The 16,343-nt window shown below is 42.2% G+C and overlaps 1 protein-coding gene across 8 annotated transcripts in view; it reads left to right on the top strand.

Annotated features, from left to right (window-relative positions):
• The first annotated feature begins 1,244 nt into the window (after positions 1-1,244).
• Positions 1,245-16,343, top strand: part of wnk3 (WNK lysine deficient protein kinase 3) — a 34,614-nt gene continuing 19,515 nt past the window's right edge. For 5 of the 8 annotated variants that reach the window (XM_019259282.2, XM_019259284.2, XM_019259283.2 and 2 more), the window contains exons 1-2: positions 1,250-1,942; positions 9,015-10,192. In XM_019259282.2, coding sequence (XP_019114827.2) covers positions 9,470-10,192 — 723 coding nt within the window. In that variant the 5' untranslated portion in view covers positions 1,250-1,942; positions 9,015-9,469. Of the gene's footprint in view, positions 1,943-9,014; positions 10,193-16,343 lie in introns of all 8 variants that reach the window. The other 3 variants (XM_027288456.1, XM_019259287.2, XM_019259288.2) reach the window with 3 other exon arrangements.

Genomic DNA, 16,343 nt, shown 5'->3' with positions numbered 1-16,343 from the left:
CGACCAATTTCATTGTTCCATTGACATGTGTTATGAGGCCTTCACGTGTTGTTAGAAAAATCGTGTTCCAGTTATCTGTTTTCAAATGTGTTTAGTATTCTTAAGACCTGGAGGTTATGTGGTGTTCAAAGGGAGAGGTAGAAATAATGAGCAGCTAGTCAATTATTGAGGTAGAATAATGATGTAATTGTAATAATGACTTGTAACTGGAAGTCATTGTCATAATTAGTGCTATTATAAGGGCCTATTTTAATTTTTTCTTACTATTTTTACTTTTTCTTTTTAATAAATAAGATGCACATTATTTATTCCAATCATGGTAACTTTAATTCTATGATCCTTATGAGCACTGAATACAAATAGAAGCTCTAATTAGACAGATGGTCTAATCCGCACACACGCTCACCAGAGATGGAAATGAACTGTGTACAGTTACTGAACTGCTGTACTGCAGTACGATTTTGAGGTACCTGACCTTCACTGCTTCCATTTTATACTGGTTTACACTTCTACTGCTCTACATTTCAGAGATAAGCATACTTTTTACTCTTCACTTCCTTTTGTTTACCAGCTGTGGTTGCAGATTTGCAGAAGAAGGTTGCAGAAGATTGTGCATACAGAAAATATGACTGCTTTAAACAATCTAATGCAATGTCATGATGCTAAATGGTGCAGAATAAACTGCAGTATATAAAAGGGTTCAAATTAGCTCTAGAATAATGAGTAACTTTGATGCTGGTACTTTTACATTTTTATTTGAGTTAGATATTGAATTCAGGACTGTTGCGACCCTGCTCTCCATGGGAAAAAGAAGTAACATAAACCAGATTTTCTTTATATGAACAAAGATATTTATTAAATGAAATACAGTAAGGACTAAGAACGAGGACTTTCATTTGTGAACATGCGTTTTCATAGTGTGGTAATACTACACTAATTGTGTCCAATTTAAGTAATTTGCTTAGTATATGTTAATTCTTATTTTATCATTACATTAAATAATTACTTACCTGGATCGAAAAATCATTGTACTTCTGAATCTGAATAGTGTGTAGAGGGTGAAGATGAAATATGTACAGTTCATTTTTGGGGGGGTGAGACAAGAGCAGTAACCATAAAACGTGTCACAACATCCTTTAACAGACTCGTTAATGTCAAAACAACAACAAGGGTTTAGAGGGCTGCAACTGAACTTTACGAGGAGCACTTGACTGCAGCACCACGGTCCCGTCAGTATAAGCGTGTGTCTGCGCTGCCCTCTCGTGGCGGGAGTCTGCTACCTGCCGGCTCGCGCTCGTCCTTTAGGATGATGATGAGCCCCGTGGCGAGTGAGAACGGGCAGGCAGACGCGCGCACAGCACACACGAGAACCTGCTGAAGGCCGTTGGAGTCGTGCGTTGTAAATTATGTACATAAGTTCCTGATGTTATTATTCGGGTTCACATGAATGGTCAGCCGTACAACTTGGAGCGAGGAAACCGAGGAGCGAGTGGGAAAATCTGTAAACCGACAAACATCGTCTGAATTGGAACACGTACACCAAGTGCTTTTTTCCTGCCCGTCTCTATCTCTTTCTCTCTCTCTCACACACACACACACACGCACAGAGACCGAAGCTCGACGACTCCGGTGGGGATTTTCAAGCTGACAACACCGCGACAAGCAAAGCGTATAAAAATATACAGAAAGGAGAAGAAGGGCGATTTTTTTTTTATTATTATAATTTTCTTTTTTTTGGTAAATGTATTTTTTCAGTGGGTGTAAAATAATTTTGTAAGCAGCAATGTAAATCTCGTGTTTATTTATATATATAAAGGAATAATAATATAATAATAAAAAATAAAATAAAAAACAGGTATTTGCGATAAACAGCTCGTTTTTTAAAAGAAGAAAAAAAAAAAAGAAATATCGCTGGACCGACGAGCTACGATGCTGCGTTTGGGTGAGTGATGTTTGTTGTTATTTTCAATTACAATGCAGATAGTAATTTACAACACCGTGCTCCTCAGTGAGACATTATCTTTTATTCAGTCTCTTTAAACACTGCTATAACGCCTATCATGTATTTACACGCTCCTATTGCCGCTTATTATGCTGAAATAAAATATGCTGTGCAAATACACTTAAGTCAAGTGCAGACTAGCTGACAGGCCCTCAGACAACAACTGTTTGGCCCATGATTTGATTGATTAGCCTATGCTGGAGCTATTAAAGGCTTTTGTGATGTTGATTTGTGGTGGTGTCAGTCGTCTCAGTCACTATGCTCTTGCCCTGTGTTAGTGTCTTTCACCGTTTGCATGGCGTTTCTAAAGTCAGCTGAGCTACCGGCTAGCCAATAGCTGCACTTCATGCTGCCCTGCACATCCAGCCATCGTCTGTATGCTGTAGCCTATAAATAACATACATTAAATTGCATTTTGCTTCACAGCCTGTGGCTGTTGCACGACATCATGGGTTATTTGCTCTGAGAAATTTTCACAATAAAAAAAAAAAGAAAAAAAAAAAGCTACATACATATATATTTTATCCATGAATTATGTATAACATCAAGCAATTCCCTTCTCAACTCCTGTATTGACATTAGGGAGGATGCTTCCTCTCCAAAAAAAATGGCTGACAGCTGCTAAACTACTGAAATCAACACTTTGCTGATCTCCGAGCACTCCGTCATCCATAAAAGTTCAGACACCATTTGCAGTTGTTGATATGAGCTCCAGGAGTAGTGAGCTACTTTAGTAACGTGTAATCCTGATTCATCATTGGCTGTTTAAGGAGTCTTTCTCTCACCTGGATTAGAGCAATCCTTTGGTATGGGATGGGTCTGCTCACTGAGGGCAATGAAAGAGAACAAAAAAGGGGGTTAGATAACACATATTCTCTCTGTCTGTGTCTCAGCGAACAGTACTCTGTGTGTGCTACCTACACTCGGCTCTCCCATGCTTGACCTGGATTGGACAAAAGTCCTTGTTGTGTTTTCAGCCTTGAGTTCCCCCTAATGGGAAGAGAACAATCATTGTGTTTGATTCGAGTGGCCAGCATTTGATTTTTTACATTTTCTTTTATCAGATATCCAAAAAACACCTAAAAGGAAGATACACATGGAAGCAACATGTGCGGAACCAGCTCGTCCAGTCATTGAGCAGAAGTAGTCTGAGTTATTTTAATGAAATTATCTTTTCTTGCTGCTTTTAAATGAATTATGTTTTCCAGGCTTTGGTTATTAAACCATCAGTCATCTCGCCTCCTGTTTCTCAGTGCGATAAAGTCAGCTCTTTGAAGGTTTATACCTGCCACTTACAGCGATGTACCCTGGTTTGACTTTATGACAGCAGTCTTGCCTGTTCCTCTGCCTCGCTGAACAAACATAGTCTCTGTTTTTACCTGCCATTGTGGTCAACAGCTCAGCTGCAGAGTTCAGATGTAGACCTGTGATCCTGAGAATAGTTGCTGCTTGACACGGAGCCCATTTGAATTTTAGCCAACAGCTCACAGCCCTACCTCTGTCTCAGCCTCCATCTCCTCCTTAAATCTCAGTGGAAATTGGGAAAAGACAGATTTAATTTAAGTGTTGCTTAATCATGTATGAAAAAAATGTTATTACAGGCAGCTATTGGGTTGAATTTGATGTACTGGACTGAGAGGTATTTCATTACTTAATCAACTCAGTTCAACACCATTTTGTTTTTCAAATTTATCTCATTTCTTAATTTCTAGCCAAGTATATCTGCTGAACCTTTCCACTCATTCCTGACTCCCTGCCTGGTATAACAAAGCTCACCCAGTCTAATAATCCACAAAGGGATAATATGCAAACTGTTGTAGCTGGCAGATGATGAAAGGACATTGTTGAAAGATTGCAGCACATGCATACTTGCTGATAATAAACTTGTACTCTGATAACATTACACCGGAATCATACCTGTGAAGATATGTTATATGCTCATTAGTTTAAAATGAAGATAAAAAAACTGGACTTGCTCTGAAATTGGTCAAAGTGTAGTGAGTGAACTCACTCACAAAAATAGTAGAAAATTAGAAGAAGCAGTCAGTAGATGCAGATCTCCACCAGGTGTGTCTGCGTGGATCGGCTCTGACATCATCCAAATGTGCGTGTATCAATCCACCATCTGCCTGAACAAATTATGTTCTCTGATTAAGAGACCCGCTTGGGGCATTTCACTCCACCTCTACAGGTCCCTTTAGGCTGTATTGTCTTTTAAATTACGTCAAGCAGTGCAAGGTTTCCAAAACAATATTTTCTTCTTGTGTGTTGTACTGATGTGTGAGGCTGAATACTTTATTTTTAAACATTCTTTTAATGTCACTGCAGCAAATGTCATGAGACATACAAACAGCAAAACTAAAAATCGTAGTTATAAACTTTCCAGAACAAAAGGAAACTCTGAGCAATATCACTGTATGAACCTGGACTGTGTATACGACCTTTTGGATGTGTAAAGAACATTAATTAACGTTAATTCTTGACTGACCCTGATGCCGTGTCGGAAGATTTGAATAATTAAATTACACTGCTGTGCCTCGTGCATTATTTTCCAGATCATCAACTAGAGGCGCGTTGGGGTTGCCAAAGAAAACGAACAATCAATTATCCTCTCTCCATCTGCTATTATTTATAATGTTAATTTTTATGATCCTGCCTGCCCTGTGCCAGTGCGTACAACTGTGATCCGAGCATCACTGGAGGGCATGTGGTGGGGAACAGGGCAGGCTGTATGTCCAGCTTGTATGCAGGTTCATTATCAAGGTGTCTGATGAAGGTTATCATAGGCGCAACCATCAACCAGTTGGAGGCTAGTCAAGTTTCCTACAAAGGTTTGAGTAGGATTTTGTAGCGGTTGTTCATCATATGAGGCCCCTACTGGTCACCAGTCAATGATGGTATAAAACAAAGCTCAACCACAAGAGATCTTTGTGCATACAGTCATAAATGTTCACACAAATATCAGACTGATGGGATCAATAGCAGAGTAGAGATTAGCCGATTAGCTGAACACACGATCCCCTTCGGGCTCCCACCTGGCAGAGATAATACTGGAAATGTCCGTCACAATCATGATGCCCAGGGGAACACCTTCATATTGCTTTATTTTTTGTCCAACCAATGGTTGACTGTCATATTACAGTTGACTAACTTGAGAGTGCAGCAAAAGCAGACTGACAGGTTTACAGCAAAGCAGTCCTGCACCCTACGCTCCCTCGGGCCCTCTGCACCCAGTCTCGCTGTGACACTGGACATACCAACGGAAACTATTCCTATGCTAATGTAATCACCTCATGTTTTCAACCTTTTTTCCAACCACTAAAAGCATTCCTCCTCCTCTTCTCCTCTCCTCTCCTCTCCTCTCCTCTTCTCTACGCTCCTTTTGTTTGGGCAAAAATTTAGCTATAGTCACTGCTTTCATTCACACAAACATTGGCACATATTTTATCAGGCAAAATCCCCCCCAGCCCCCTTTTTTGTCTGTGCCACCCCCCCTCCTCTTTATCTCTCTCTTGTTCTCTTTCACACACACATTTTTCCCACCCCTTCTACTAGCCGGCCCCCCTCGCTTCATCTCTCCTTCCCTCGCTCGCTGTTTGAAACTCTGCTGTCCGCCTGCTCCCACCAACTACAATCCCTTCCTGTCCCCCTCGCCACTTTTTATTCACTCTTTTCATCTACACGTCCCCCTCAATCGCAATGTCTGTGCGCACACACATACACAGAGTCCTCTGGCCCTTCCTTTGTCTGCCTGCCTAATTTTTCAGCGGCAGTTTGGTTCCAGGGGATTAATGTGTGCATCCCCATGAAGTAAGGGATGAAAAGGTGCAGGGGGCAGAGAGGATTGCAGTGTATATATGTTGTGTTTAAAGTTATAGTTTGTGTGGGAGATATGAGACTTTTGTTTGACTTTGTGCAAACAGAGAAGCCTAAAACTTTGAGCGCAAATAAAAAGTCATAGCAACAACAAAAGAATAGAATAGAAATCATATCTTTGGCAGTCATGAAGCGAAGGTGTCACGTTGATTTTCACTGCACTTTTCAGAAATGATTAGGCAGCTGCAGGTGTTCCACCCATGCAAGAGCCTCACAGAAGCCTGGAGGGCAGGCACAGTGCATCGCGTCAGATGTTCGGTTCTCATGTACTCAGAAAAAATAACAGACAATGATCCTGACATGTGAACTTGATGCACGCTACTCTGCTGTAGTTGTTCTGACGCCGTAGAGAGTTGTCACCGTTCCAGCTGCAGCTTTGATTTTGTTATCTTCAACTTTTGGTTTACCACTTTTGCCCACATGGGCAGTTGCTTGGTAATTTGGCTGGTGTCAGGAAATTCCTCTCAGCATTCTTTCATTGAAAGGGTGCATGTGGTACATGCAGTTTGGGTGCGAGAGAGGGTTTGTTTATGATGTGTGTGTTTTTGTCTCTGTGTAAAAGATAGAAAGAGTTTGACAGAGAGTAAAAGAAAGACTTAAACACAAAGTTTGTTCTAGCTTGCTGGTGTGTGTCTTATATTTGTTTCTGTGTATATGTGTGTGTGTGTGTGTGTGTGTGTGTGTTTGGAAGAGGAGACTGGGCGGGTGTGAGAGACAGTGATGGGGTTGAACGTGTTTGATGTACTGTGATAACTCTGTCCGGTATGTGGCTTTCATGGGAACTCCTTGCCCTGGGGACATAGGCGAATAAGCTCCTGTTTAAAGGGCAACTTCCCTCTCTTTATCGCCTGTTGCCCCCCCGCCCCCATATGTTCCTCACATCCGGTTAGCCTTTACCTTTTTTAGTTTCTTTGTACACTACACTATGTAATACAGTTTCTCAAGTTATATCACAGTGCATGAAGTCTTTGATAAGTCATTTGTTCTCTCTTACTTTGATTCATTGAAGTACTGCGATGTGTAGTTGATAGGAAATTATAAAGATATTTATAATTGGTGGCTAATTGATCAACAAAATATGTTATACAGTATCAGGGCTATTGGCAGGACTGCTCTGTGGCAATATCTGATTAACAGGGTTTAACATGATAACTAAAAAGTACCTTGACATTTCAGGTATGTGTCACTGGATTAGCTAAAGACAGACGCTCCAATTTGTTTTGTTTTTTTATGTATGTATGGTTGCGTTGTGGTTTTGGGAGGCTAAGGGCTAATTACAGTTGTGTCTGTCAGACTTGTGTCTATGTCTGGGGAATGTTGCTGAACTGGAACTTGTCCTTGATCTCCAGGATCCTTTTAGCAGTTGGTCTAATATATCAGCCTATTGTGTTCTTAATTTTTCTGACAGCTACTAGCATTGCCCGTCTGCTTTGAGACCAGAGACAACAGGCTTGATGTGAGTGTTAATGACCACGTTATAAAAGAGATAATGGCTGCTGTGACGCACTCAACGAGCCCCTCAGTGGTCACGGTGGGTTCCCCTCATTAAAATTAAAGAAAACATGTAGACTTGCTGCTATGACTGAGCCTGTCTGACAGAGCAGGGGGGGGGGGGGGGGGGGGCAACATAGACTCTATCCAACATGTGTGGTCCTTGTGGATAGCTTCATACCTAAAAGTGCCGTAACCCTAGACGGGGGTGCGTACAGTGGCCCACGTGTTCAGTTGTAAAGTAATATGTGCTGAGATGTAAACTAATATGCAAAGTGAGTTAATAACCTGACCTGGGCTGCACTTCTAACTTTCATTTACTGCACCATTACTCTCACCGGACAGCCACATTCCTTCAGTGCAGCATTTATTGTGGGTATGCATTAGCATGCTCTCTTCCTGTAAGTTTAGCATAAGCGGTGACGTTGGCGTTCATTTCATCCGTAATTGGTAGCCCAGCCCTGGCTCCAGATTGACTTCAGGCTGGCTGGTGTTTTAATGAATCAGCTCTGGTGCAGTTACTGAAATCATTGGCTGTCAGAAGGTGGAGGAGATATAATACCCAGGGACAGATGGAGAGTGAATGAGAAGAAGTGAAGATATAGATGTCACGAGTAAAAGGCCCACCAGTGTCCACAGAGGAACCCAAACTGTGAATGAGTTACACCATTGCAGGGATATTGACATGTCAGAGGAAACCTGCTGTGTTCAGTTTCACCTTCTGCTGGCAGAGGATAATACTAAGGGCCAATTTAAAACTGTGTATTATTACCCTGCCTGAATGGTTGACTGGCTACGCACTGAATAATACTATCAGCTGATGATAATCACAATCATAGTTGTGTATTCATGAGCCCTTTGTTGCATATGTGTTGTACTCACTCTTGCATAGTTCGACAATCTCTCTGCGTATGAATTATTTACACTCCACCGGCCCATATTTCATCATCTATATTTAATGGTTGGGATCACGTACTCCTGGCTGCAGTTTTCTGTTGACTAATGGAGCCTTTGAACACACATTTAAGTCACTAGACGCTGATAAAGGTGCACTTGATGATTGATGAAAACATGTGTGATTCTTGACCAGGCTAGCTTGATATTCTTTGAGGACTTAAAGGTTTTGATCCCATGACACGTTTAGTAGATTAAGTGGCCACTCCATTCCTATATGGGGTTAAGGATAGTCTAACCATATATATGGGTTTGGCTGCCAGAGTTCACTACTGAGTTTGAAGTAACGCCGTCCAATTAATTAGCCTACATTCTGCTGTGAAAAAAGGCCATTTACTAACTTTATCTGTCCTTTATCTGATTTCATTTTCCTTTAACCTTTTATCAGGCGAGAAACCATATATGGTACCCACATGTCTCTCAATGAAGGAGACGTAGAAGAATAAGTAGTGGCTGGCGTTAGGAGAAAGAGCTGTTGAATCAGTTACAGCTCTTCTTATCCAATCCTAAAAGATACAAACTTGTTGGGATACGGACAGTCCATTTCCTTACTTACTGTGAGGACTGTCTCCAAGGCTACTTGTTCCATTTTGTTGCTACATTCTTCTTCAGAGAGTTAAATTTGGCATAATAATAATTTTCTCTCTTGACTTTCTAAATGTTAATGCAATATTTTGTTTTTCCCTTGCAGGGTTTACTTGAAGATATTCTCACAACAGTTTGAAAGAAAAACACTGAAGCTTTCCCAACAGACTTAAAAAAAACCTCCTGGTGTAGTGTGTGCTTGCAAGAGCTTGGAGACGTGTGCTTTATTTTGATTAGGACTGCAACCAGTGGGCCCTAAAGAAAATGTAGAAAAAGTGTGAGGACAGGAAATATTAATAACTGCTGTGGTCTCACCCACCTGTGCTACTGTAAAGCATCTAATAAAAAGAGACAAGGAGAGAGTGGAAGAAAAGTGAGAGAGGATTTGATCCAGGACGGCCTTCAGTCACCTGCTGCACTGGACAAACAGTCTGATAGACTAGAAGAGGTGAGTGGGTGACCACAGAAAGAGTGAGAGACGGGGACTGACAGAGGAGCAAAGGTTTGGAGGAGGAGGCGGAGGAGGAGGAGGTCAAGGAGGAGTGGGAAAGGCCATTCCCCATGGCTACTGATCCAGGTGAGCCAACTGGCACCGAGGACTCCTCGGAAAAACCTGATGGACAGAGGGAGGAGGACACGGAGCAGGAGGGCAGGGCTGACCCACAGAGGGAGAGGACACACAGCACCCCCTCGGACTTCCCCTCCTCCCAGACTCAGGAGAGAAAAGCAACAGGAGGAGAGGATGGAGGAATCCGGGGGGGAGGCGGAGGGGAAACAAGCCAGGCGGGTGAGGACAACCTAGGCAGACCGATTTCATTCTCCACGCCCTCCTTACCAGTCGACACTGGCCAGAAACGACTCAGGAGGGAGAAACGCTTCTTCAGGAAGAGTGTGGAGATTTGTGAGGAGGACGATGACGTGGCTGTGCCGCCAGAGGCGCCCCACAGTGCCCCCCACCTGGAGCTGCGCTCCTCAGACTCAGTCTTCACCAGCAGTACCCAGCAGCAAGGGGTTGCTTCATCTTGTGCTGCCTTGGGCCATGATCCATCCTGCCCCAGCTCCAGCCAGGAGCCTGGCAAGGATGCACCTTCCTCCACAACCACCCAGAGGGGGAAGGAGAGGGACCGCGAGCAGGAAGAAGAGGCAGAGATGAAGGCTGTGGCCACCTCTCCTGGGGGCAGGTTCCTCAAGTTTGACATTGAACTGGGCAGAGGAGCCTTCAAGACTGTCTATAAAGGCCTGGACACAGAGACGTGGGTGGAGGTGGCTTGGTGTGAACTTCAGGTAAGAACCTGTTCTTTTTCATTTTCACACCAAATATTCAACCATAATTATAAATTCTGCATTCTCTGGTACAATTCGGTGCAAGATAAAATAAATCAACAATCTACAATGCCATTGCAAAATCCAGAATGAGGGAAATGGAGCTACCTTATATCAATAAATGATATTTCCAATTAGTGTGCTTTGGAGAGTTTTTCCAGCAGTGTTATTCTTTTGAAGTGAATTGTATTAGATGTGTCCCAGGAGCTCATCTTCCTGAAATCTGGTAATCTCAGCACGTTGTCTGTTTGCTATTCATACTGTGAGGCTGCAGTTGAGTGGAGACTGGGGTGAAAAGGAGGAGCATCGCTTGTAGATGAATGACAGCACAAAGTGAGATTGGAGGCTTTGCTTTTTCTAGGACTGTTATGAATAATAGAATCATGGGCTATCTGCGTTTCTTTCTGTTGTGATGGAGTATCATATCAGAAACAGGATTTTCATTCAGCCCGAATAATACAAATGACACTCAAGGAAAGTATTAATTTTAGGGATTGCATTAACAAGAGGTAGTGTTTTAAATCAGACAAGAGACCCTTCACAGCTCTTAAAAAAGAACATCTTGATACGTCTAGACGGTTTATGTTCATTCTGCCTTGTTACTTTATGTAAATTGCTTATTACTTCACTAATAAAGCATACAACGTGCAGCACAAGTTTTAAAATGAGAATTATCATTAATCATATTGTTAATCCTAATTAGGCTTATTTTAACATGCACCCGGGTAGAGCCGAGGCTACAGTGCATGTCACAGCCTACTCTTGTCTATTGTGTAATGTAATGAGGTATGAAATGGAAATAGTCACGTGAAAGGGGGAGCTCTGAATGTCTGAATGGGATGCATTTTGTCAGCACAGAGCAAATAGGAACACTGTAGCAAATGTAGATGTAACAACAGCAAACATTACTGTAAGGCACTCTTTGTCATGCGTTGACATGGCAGTGGGAGGAAAATAATTATACGTGATAAATGTCTAAGACCACTGACAAAGTCTTTACATACAACAGACAGCCGGATTCATCATTCTGGGTAGTAATGTGAAACATTGTTAGATAGTGTGCATTGAACATGTTGTGGGAGACAGACTTGTGGAGGAGAGAAGAAATGCATCCCTCTGACTCTTGGCCCCACAATAGAGAGCAGTGTTATGGTAAGCCATCTGATTTGACTGCTGGCTTTGTGTGAGAAAAGTCAGTCATGTGTTTGGTTTGGAGCTAATTCCAAAACAAGAGCCTTGAGTAATCCTTGAGATCAGGCCCTGTCTGATGGACTAACAAGCAGCAGGCATACACCCATCACCTTTTTTATTCTTACACTTGGTGAATCATCTTCAGTATGTGGGCTCTGCTGCTTTGTATATCATACTGCTACAGCTCCTGTTTAAGCTTACTTAAATAAATAATGTGGTCCTTTTCTAAGAGGTATTTTCTGCTAGCAAGGGTACCCTCTTTCACCTGTTTATCATTCATATATTTTGCCAGCAAACAGCATTCTTTCATGACACCATCAAAGGCCAGGTGCTGTAGTTTGCCTTGCCTCAGGAGTGCGAGCAAATCCGAGCTGGTAAAGCAGCATTTTTTTTGAAAATGAAAAGACAGTAGGCTTAAGCTGATTTGCGCACACATATTCAATCTGTGATATCCAATTTGGTGTTCACAAACGCACTGGGTCAAAGTAAATCTCAGGGAGAAAAACTGTTTTTTATTGTTTATTTGTTTAGAAACATAAGGACATTACCAGCCACATTAGTTGGAAATTACTGAGACAATTAGAACGAGTCGATGCATATTTTACAGCTTAATTAGATTTCATACATAAACAGATAGGAAGAGAGCCTTTTAGAGAAAATCAGGCTGAGATTGTGACTCACAGAGCAACAGCGGGGAGAAGGAGAAAAGGCTGAGTGTGAGAAAGAAGAGAGAGACACAGGACATGATGGCGAGTCTGAGAGAGAGACAGCGGGGCAGCCGGGGAGCCAAACAGAGGATTACCATGGCATCCCTCCCAAAGAGCAGTCATGTAGCTAATGCTAACTTACCACATACAGGGAGACACACACACACACAAGCATATACACACAGACAGTACACAGTGGCCTGGTCACACGCCTATAGATGGATCCAGTGCCGCATTCATTGCAACATTCTAGACATTTAGGTCACGTGATTGGTCTTGTTTACTCCACTTGACCAAAGCTTATACACAGTTTCAATGTAAAGTGGCATTAGAATGGATTGTAGTGATTAGAATAATAATGGTTAGTTATGATCGGCTTACGGTGTTAATGATGATAGACTTGGTGCAAGGATTAATGTGTCCTGCTGGAGTTGGAAGCAAATATTCTTGATATATAAATTTGATTTATTAAGTTGACTCAGTTCTTCACACATAATTTAAATTATATTAAAACAAGAGCCACAGAGGCATTCAGTGCCGTCACAATTTGACGGCATTGAATGGGACAGGAGCATTAAACAGTCTGTACATGACTAGCAAATGCATCATGTGATGCCCTCTCTACTGTACTGTGAGATGGAGCATGGGAGTACCTAGCTCCTCTCCTCCCGTGTCCACAAAGAGAGGGAAGCCAGGGGATATAAGTTCACAGTGTGGACACCGTCTCTCTTCTTTCATCTGCCTTTCTGAGTATTCCACACCTAAAAGGGCAGAGCTATATATCTCCCTCGCTACAACTTCAGTTGTAGCATCCGTAACTTTGCATGGATGCGTATGTGTCTTCTACATGTAGTACGTTTCTGTGTTCAAGCTGTTGCTCTCTGTTTGTCTGTGTCAACATATGCCACTGTATGTGTCTGACTGTCACCCTCCCTCCCTCCCTCCCTCTCTCCCTCCCTTACCCTCCCTCCATCTCTCTCTCTCTTTATCACTTTTTGTCTGTGTGAGTGAGCATGCAGAGTGATCCAGGGGAGTTAATTACAGTGGGTGCCTGTACGGCTGGAACAAAAACCCTGCACAGACAGCATAACTCGCGCAGCAGAAACCAGACTGGTTCAACCCAGTCATCCCAGTCTGGTCCAGCTCAAATCAGCTCAGCACAGCCAAGCTACACTCAAACACTAGAGCTGCATTCAGGTTCGGAGTACTGATAGTTGCCATGATGAGGATTACCACTTTACATTTATAAATATATTTGATTCAACATGTTATTAGAGAGCAGAGCCTTCTGGATTTATGCCTGCAGAAATGCCAGCTTAGGAGGCTGCTTGCTACAGACACCATGCCATGATTCTTAGAAAAAAGGCTCATCCTTATTAAGGCCATTAGAGAACTAAGACTTTGACATACTTTAAAGTAACATCAACATCATACTTAAGTGTGCAGCCATGTGAAACAGAGTCTAGACCCCCCTTACTTACAGTTAAGACACCCAGTTCAGCAGTTGACATCATGATAATTGAGCTATTCACAAGGTTGAGAGATTATCTCCAGTCGTTGCCAGCTGTCTGCCTCATATTAGAAAAAATAGCTGTTTTGTTTCTGAAAAAACAGTTTGGTTAGGCCCTGTAAAGCAAAGACAAGCTATTGACCTGTGACTAAAATTAGGAGGGGCAAAATCAAACGGGCTGCAGCTGAACTGACTAGACTGGAATGGAATCGATCCAACCAAAGTGACCTGACACGCTCAACTAGGGCACAGACAGTTGGCACATGTCCCTCAGCCTGTAACCACATTACCTAACCAGCAACAGTGATTCAATCACTATTGAATTTCTGTTGCTGGTGAATGTGAATGTGTGATTGAATGTTTGAGACATGACACTGGTACTTACTGTATAGCCTAATCAGAATTCAATAAATCTGAAGCACTTTTGGTCAATAATGATGATAATGATGACATGTGATCATTATCTAAGGCATATTACAAAGAAGGGGACGCCACAGGTCTGTCTGACTCACAGGGGGAGCCCTCAGAGTCAGACAGAGATAAAGATTAATCTGTAAGGTAGCAATTATGTCCATTAATAAATGTTTGCACACCTTTGTATATGAGGAGCAGGACTGTTTATAGACATAACATGAGATAAAGCACAAAATCTTTATTGACGTGTGGTTTCTTGGATCCACCATAAGTGAGATGTTGTGAGACGTTATTGCACTGTAGTTGCTTGTCAGAGAGATATGAAGACCTTCTGCTAACAGGTGATCATGGCACGTGCAGTTCAATGGCTAAAAGCATCCATTGAGGTTTGTGAACTTGGCCTATGGGGTTCTAATCCGGCGTGAGGGCCAGTCCTTTTCCAGCAATCTATCTTGTTAGTCTGAGCTGTTTTAGCTTACAGTAATCTAATCCGAGCCACCCGCCACCTTGGGTTTTGAAACTCTGACATGCTTATTCCCACACTGCAGGGCAACACACACTACATACGGCCTCATAACTGTACAAATATCCACCTGCAACAGGATTAATGCTCCCCTATTACCCTAAACCAACCCTATTTATTCCAATGTAGCTGAGTTTAGTGTAACCAGGCAAGCCAGTTCAACATGTAGTCTCTATGATATCTGACACTCATGCAGTGTTTGCCAAAATAGATGTTTTAGGGTCCACGTGCTTTGGCATTCATGACCCTGGCCACTTATCATCTACCAAATGTGCCTTGTAAGTCATATCCTGTCCATTTCCTGTTTTATGTGGCTACATAACCTGCAGCTTGACCTTCTGCTCTACCAGATGTCTGATCCAAAAAAATCTCATGGTGCACAACCAGGTCATACTCTGTTTACCAAGTTGTAGTACTTGGGCTCCTGTCACTGAGGCACCGTGTGACAATATGACCAAACTGGACAAGATCAAAGTATTATTGAATTGTGAAACTTCTAATGTTCAATATTTATTGAGACTGGGGAACAAAGGGGTGTTCCTGTATAGTAAGAGCTTCCTGATTTTGTAAGTTGATCCCAGTAGTTTGTTCATCATCTGTGGACAAAAAAGATCGAAAACAGTCACGAGACTGCACATAGAAAGAACACAGCAAAAACAGGCCTGAATAGAGCTGAATCAACATATCTGACACAATCTCAACAAAAAAAATACCATTGTAATCTTGGATTTTGTTACATATTTCTATATTTTTTTTATTACCTGCCTTATTTATAGTCAAAGCTATTTATGAGGATACCTGCTGAAGTCCATGATACAGACAGCAGCACTCATTAACAGCTTTTTGGCATTTACACACACATGTACATGCATTTATAAAAGCTAGAGTTGCTTCATGAGGTTGCAGAAATAGAGAACAATCAGGCTGATTTAGAGGAAGACCCAATCTGTCACCATAGAGCTGTGTCACGTTGTCTCCTTCACTTTCTGTCTCTTTGGTGCTTCCACATTTCCATCTGATGGTTAAGAGACTGTCCTGTCCAATTTTCTTCTGTGGTGTGACACTTTGTTTGTCAGATCAGTTGCTGCTGGACAAACTCACTGTAGTATATAATTTCAGATGATTGCCAGAGTTTATCGGGGCGTATTTGTTTACATTTAACACTTTCTTACTTACTTAAAGTAATTGTATTTGGGTGTGAACTTGGCAGTGGAAAGAGGACTGTGACTTATTAATGACACACTTGAAGAGCAGGTATTGTCTTTCCACAGTATTTGTTGTTGTGCTTCTGTTGTGTTGTGTTAGTGGGTACGTCGATATAAAGTAGATTTTTGCGAGTCTGTCTAGACACAGTCGGAACTAAACTCTTTTTGACCTTTGCCGACCCTAAGGCTGTCTGATGCGACACTCAGAGGGAGACACAATAAATGCTGTGGAGGCAGCAGACAGGGACACACATGCAAGCACTCTGTCTCACACTGTGCCAGACAGCGAGGCAGAGTGATGCTCTGACTGGCGAGTGAGACAGAGGCAACCAAACAACAGCAGTACTCCCTGACAAAATAAAGCACATCAGAAAAGAAGAATCATGTAGATATGGGTAGAGATATACAGCATTGACAGACACACCTGCTCACGGTCAGGTACACATGCACGATTGCACAAGCATGCATGTACATAGCAACATGAGGTTGTTAAAGGAATGAGAGCACAAGTGTAACCTAAGCTGTGTAACTTATTCTTGGCCATAACAGTGCAACGAGGAGC

The sequence above is a fragment of the Larimichthys crocea genome, chromosome XV (genome assembly GCF_000972845.2).
Source record: "Larimichthys crocea isolate SSNF chromosome XV, L_crocea_2.0, whole genome shotgun sequence".
NCBI classification, from domain to species: domain Eukaryota; kingdom Metazoa; phylum Chordata; class Actinopteri; family Sciaenidae; genus Larimichthys; species Larimichthys crocea.
The sequence above is the reverse complement of the archived record's forward strand: the minus strand, read 5'-3'. Positions and strand labels throughout refer to the sequence as shown.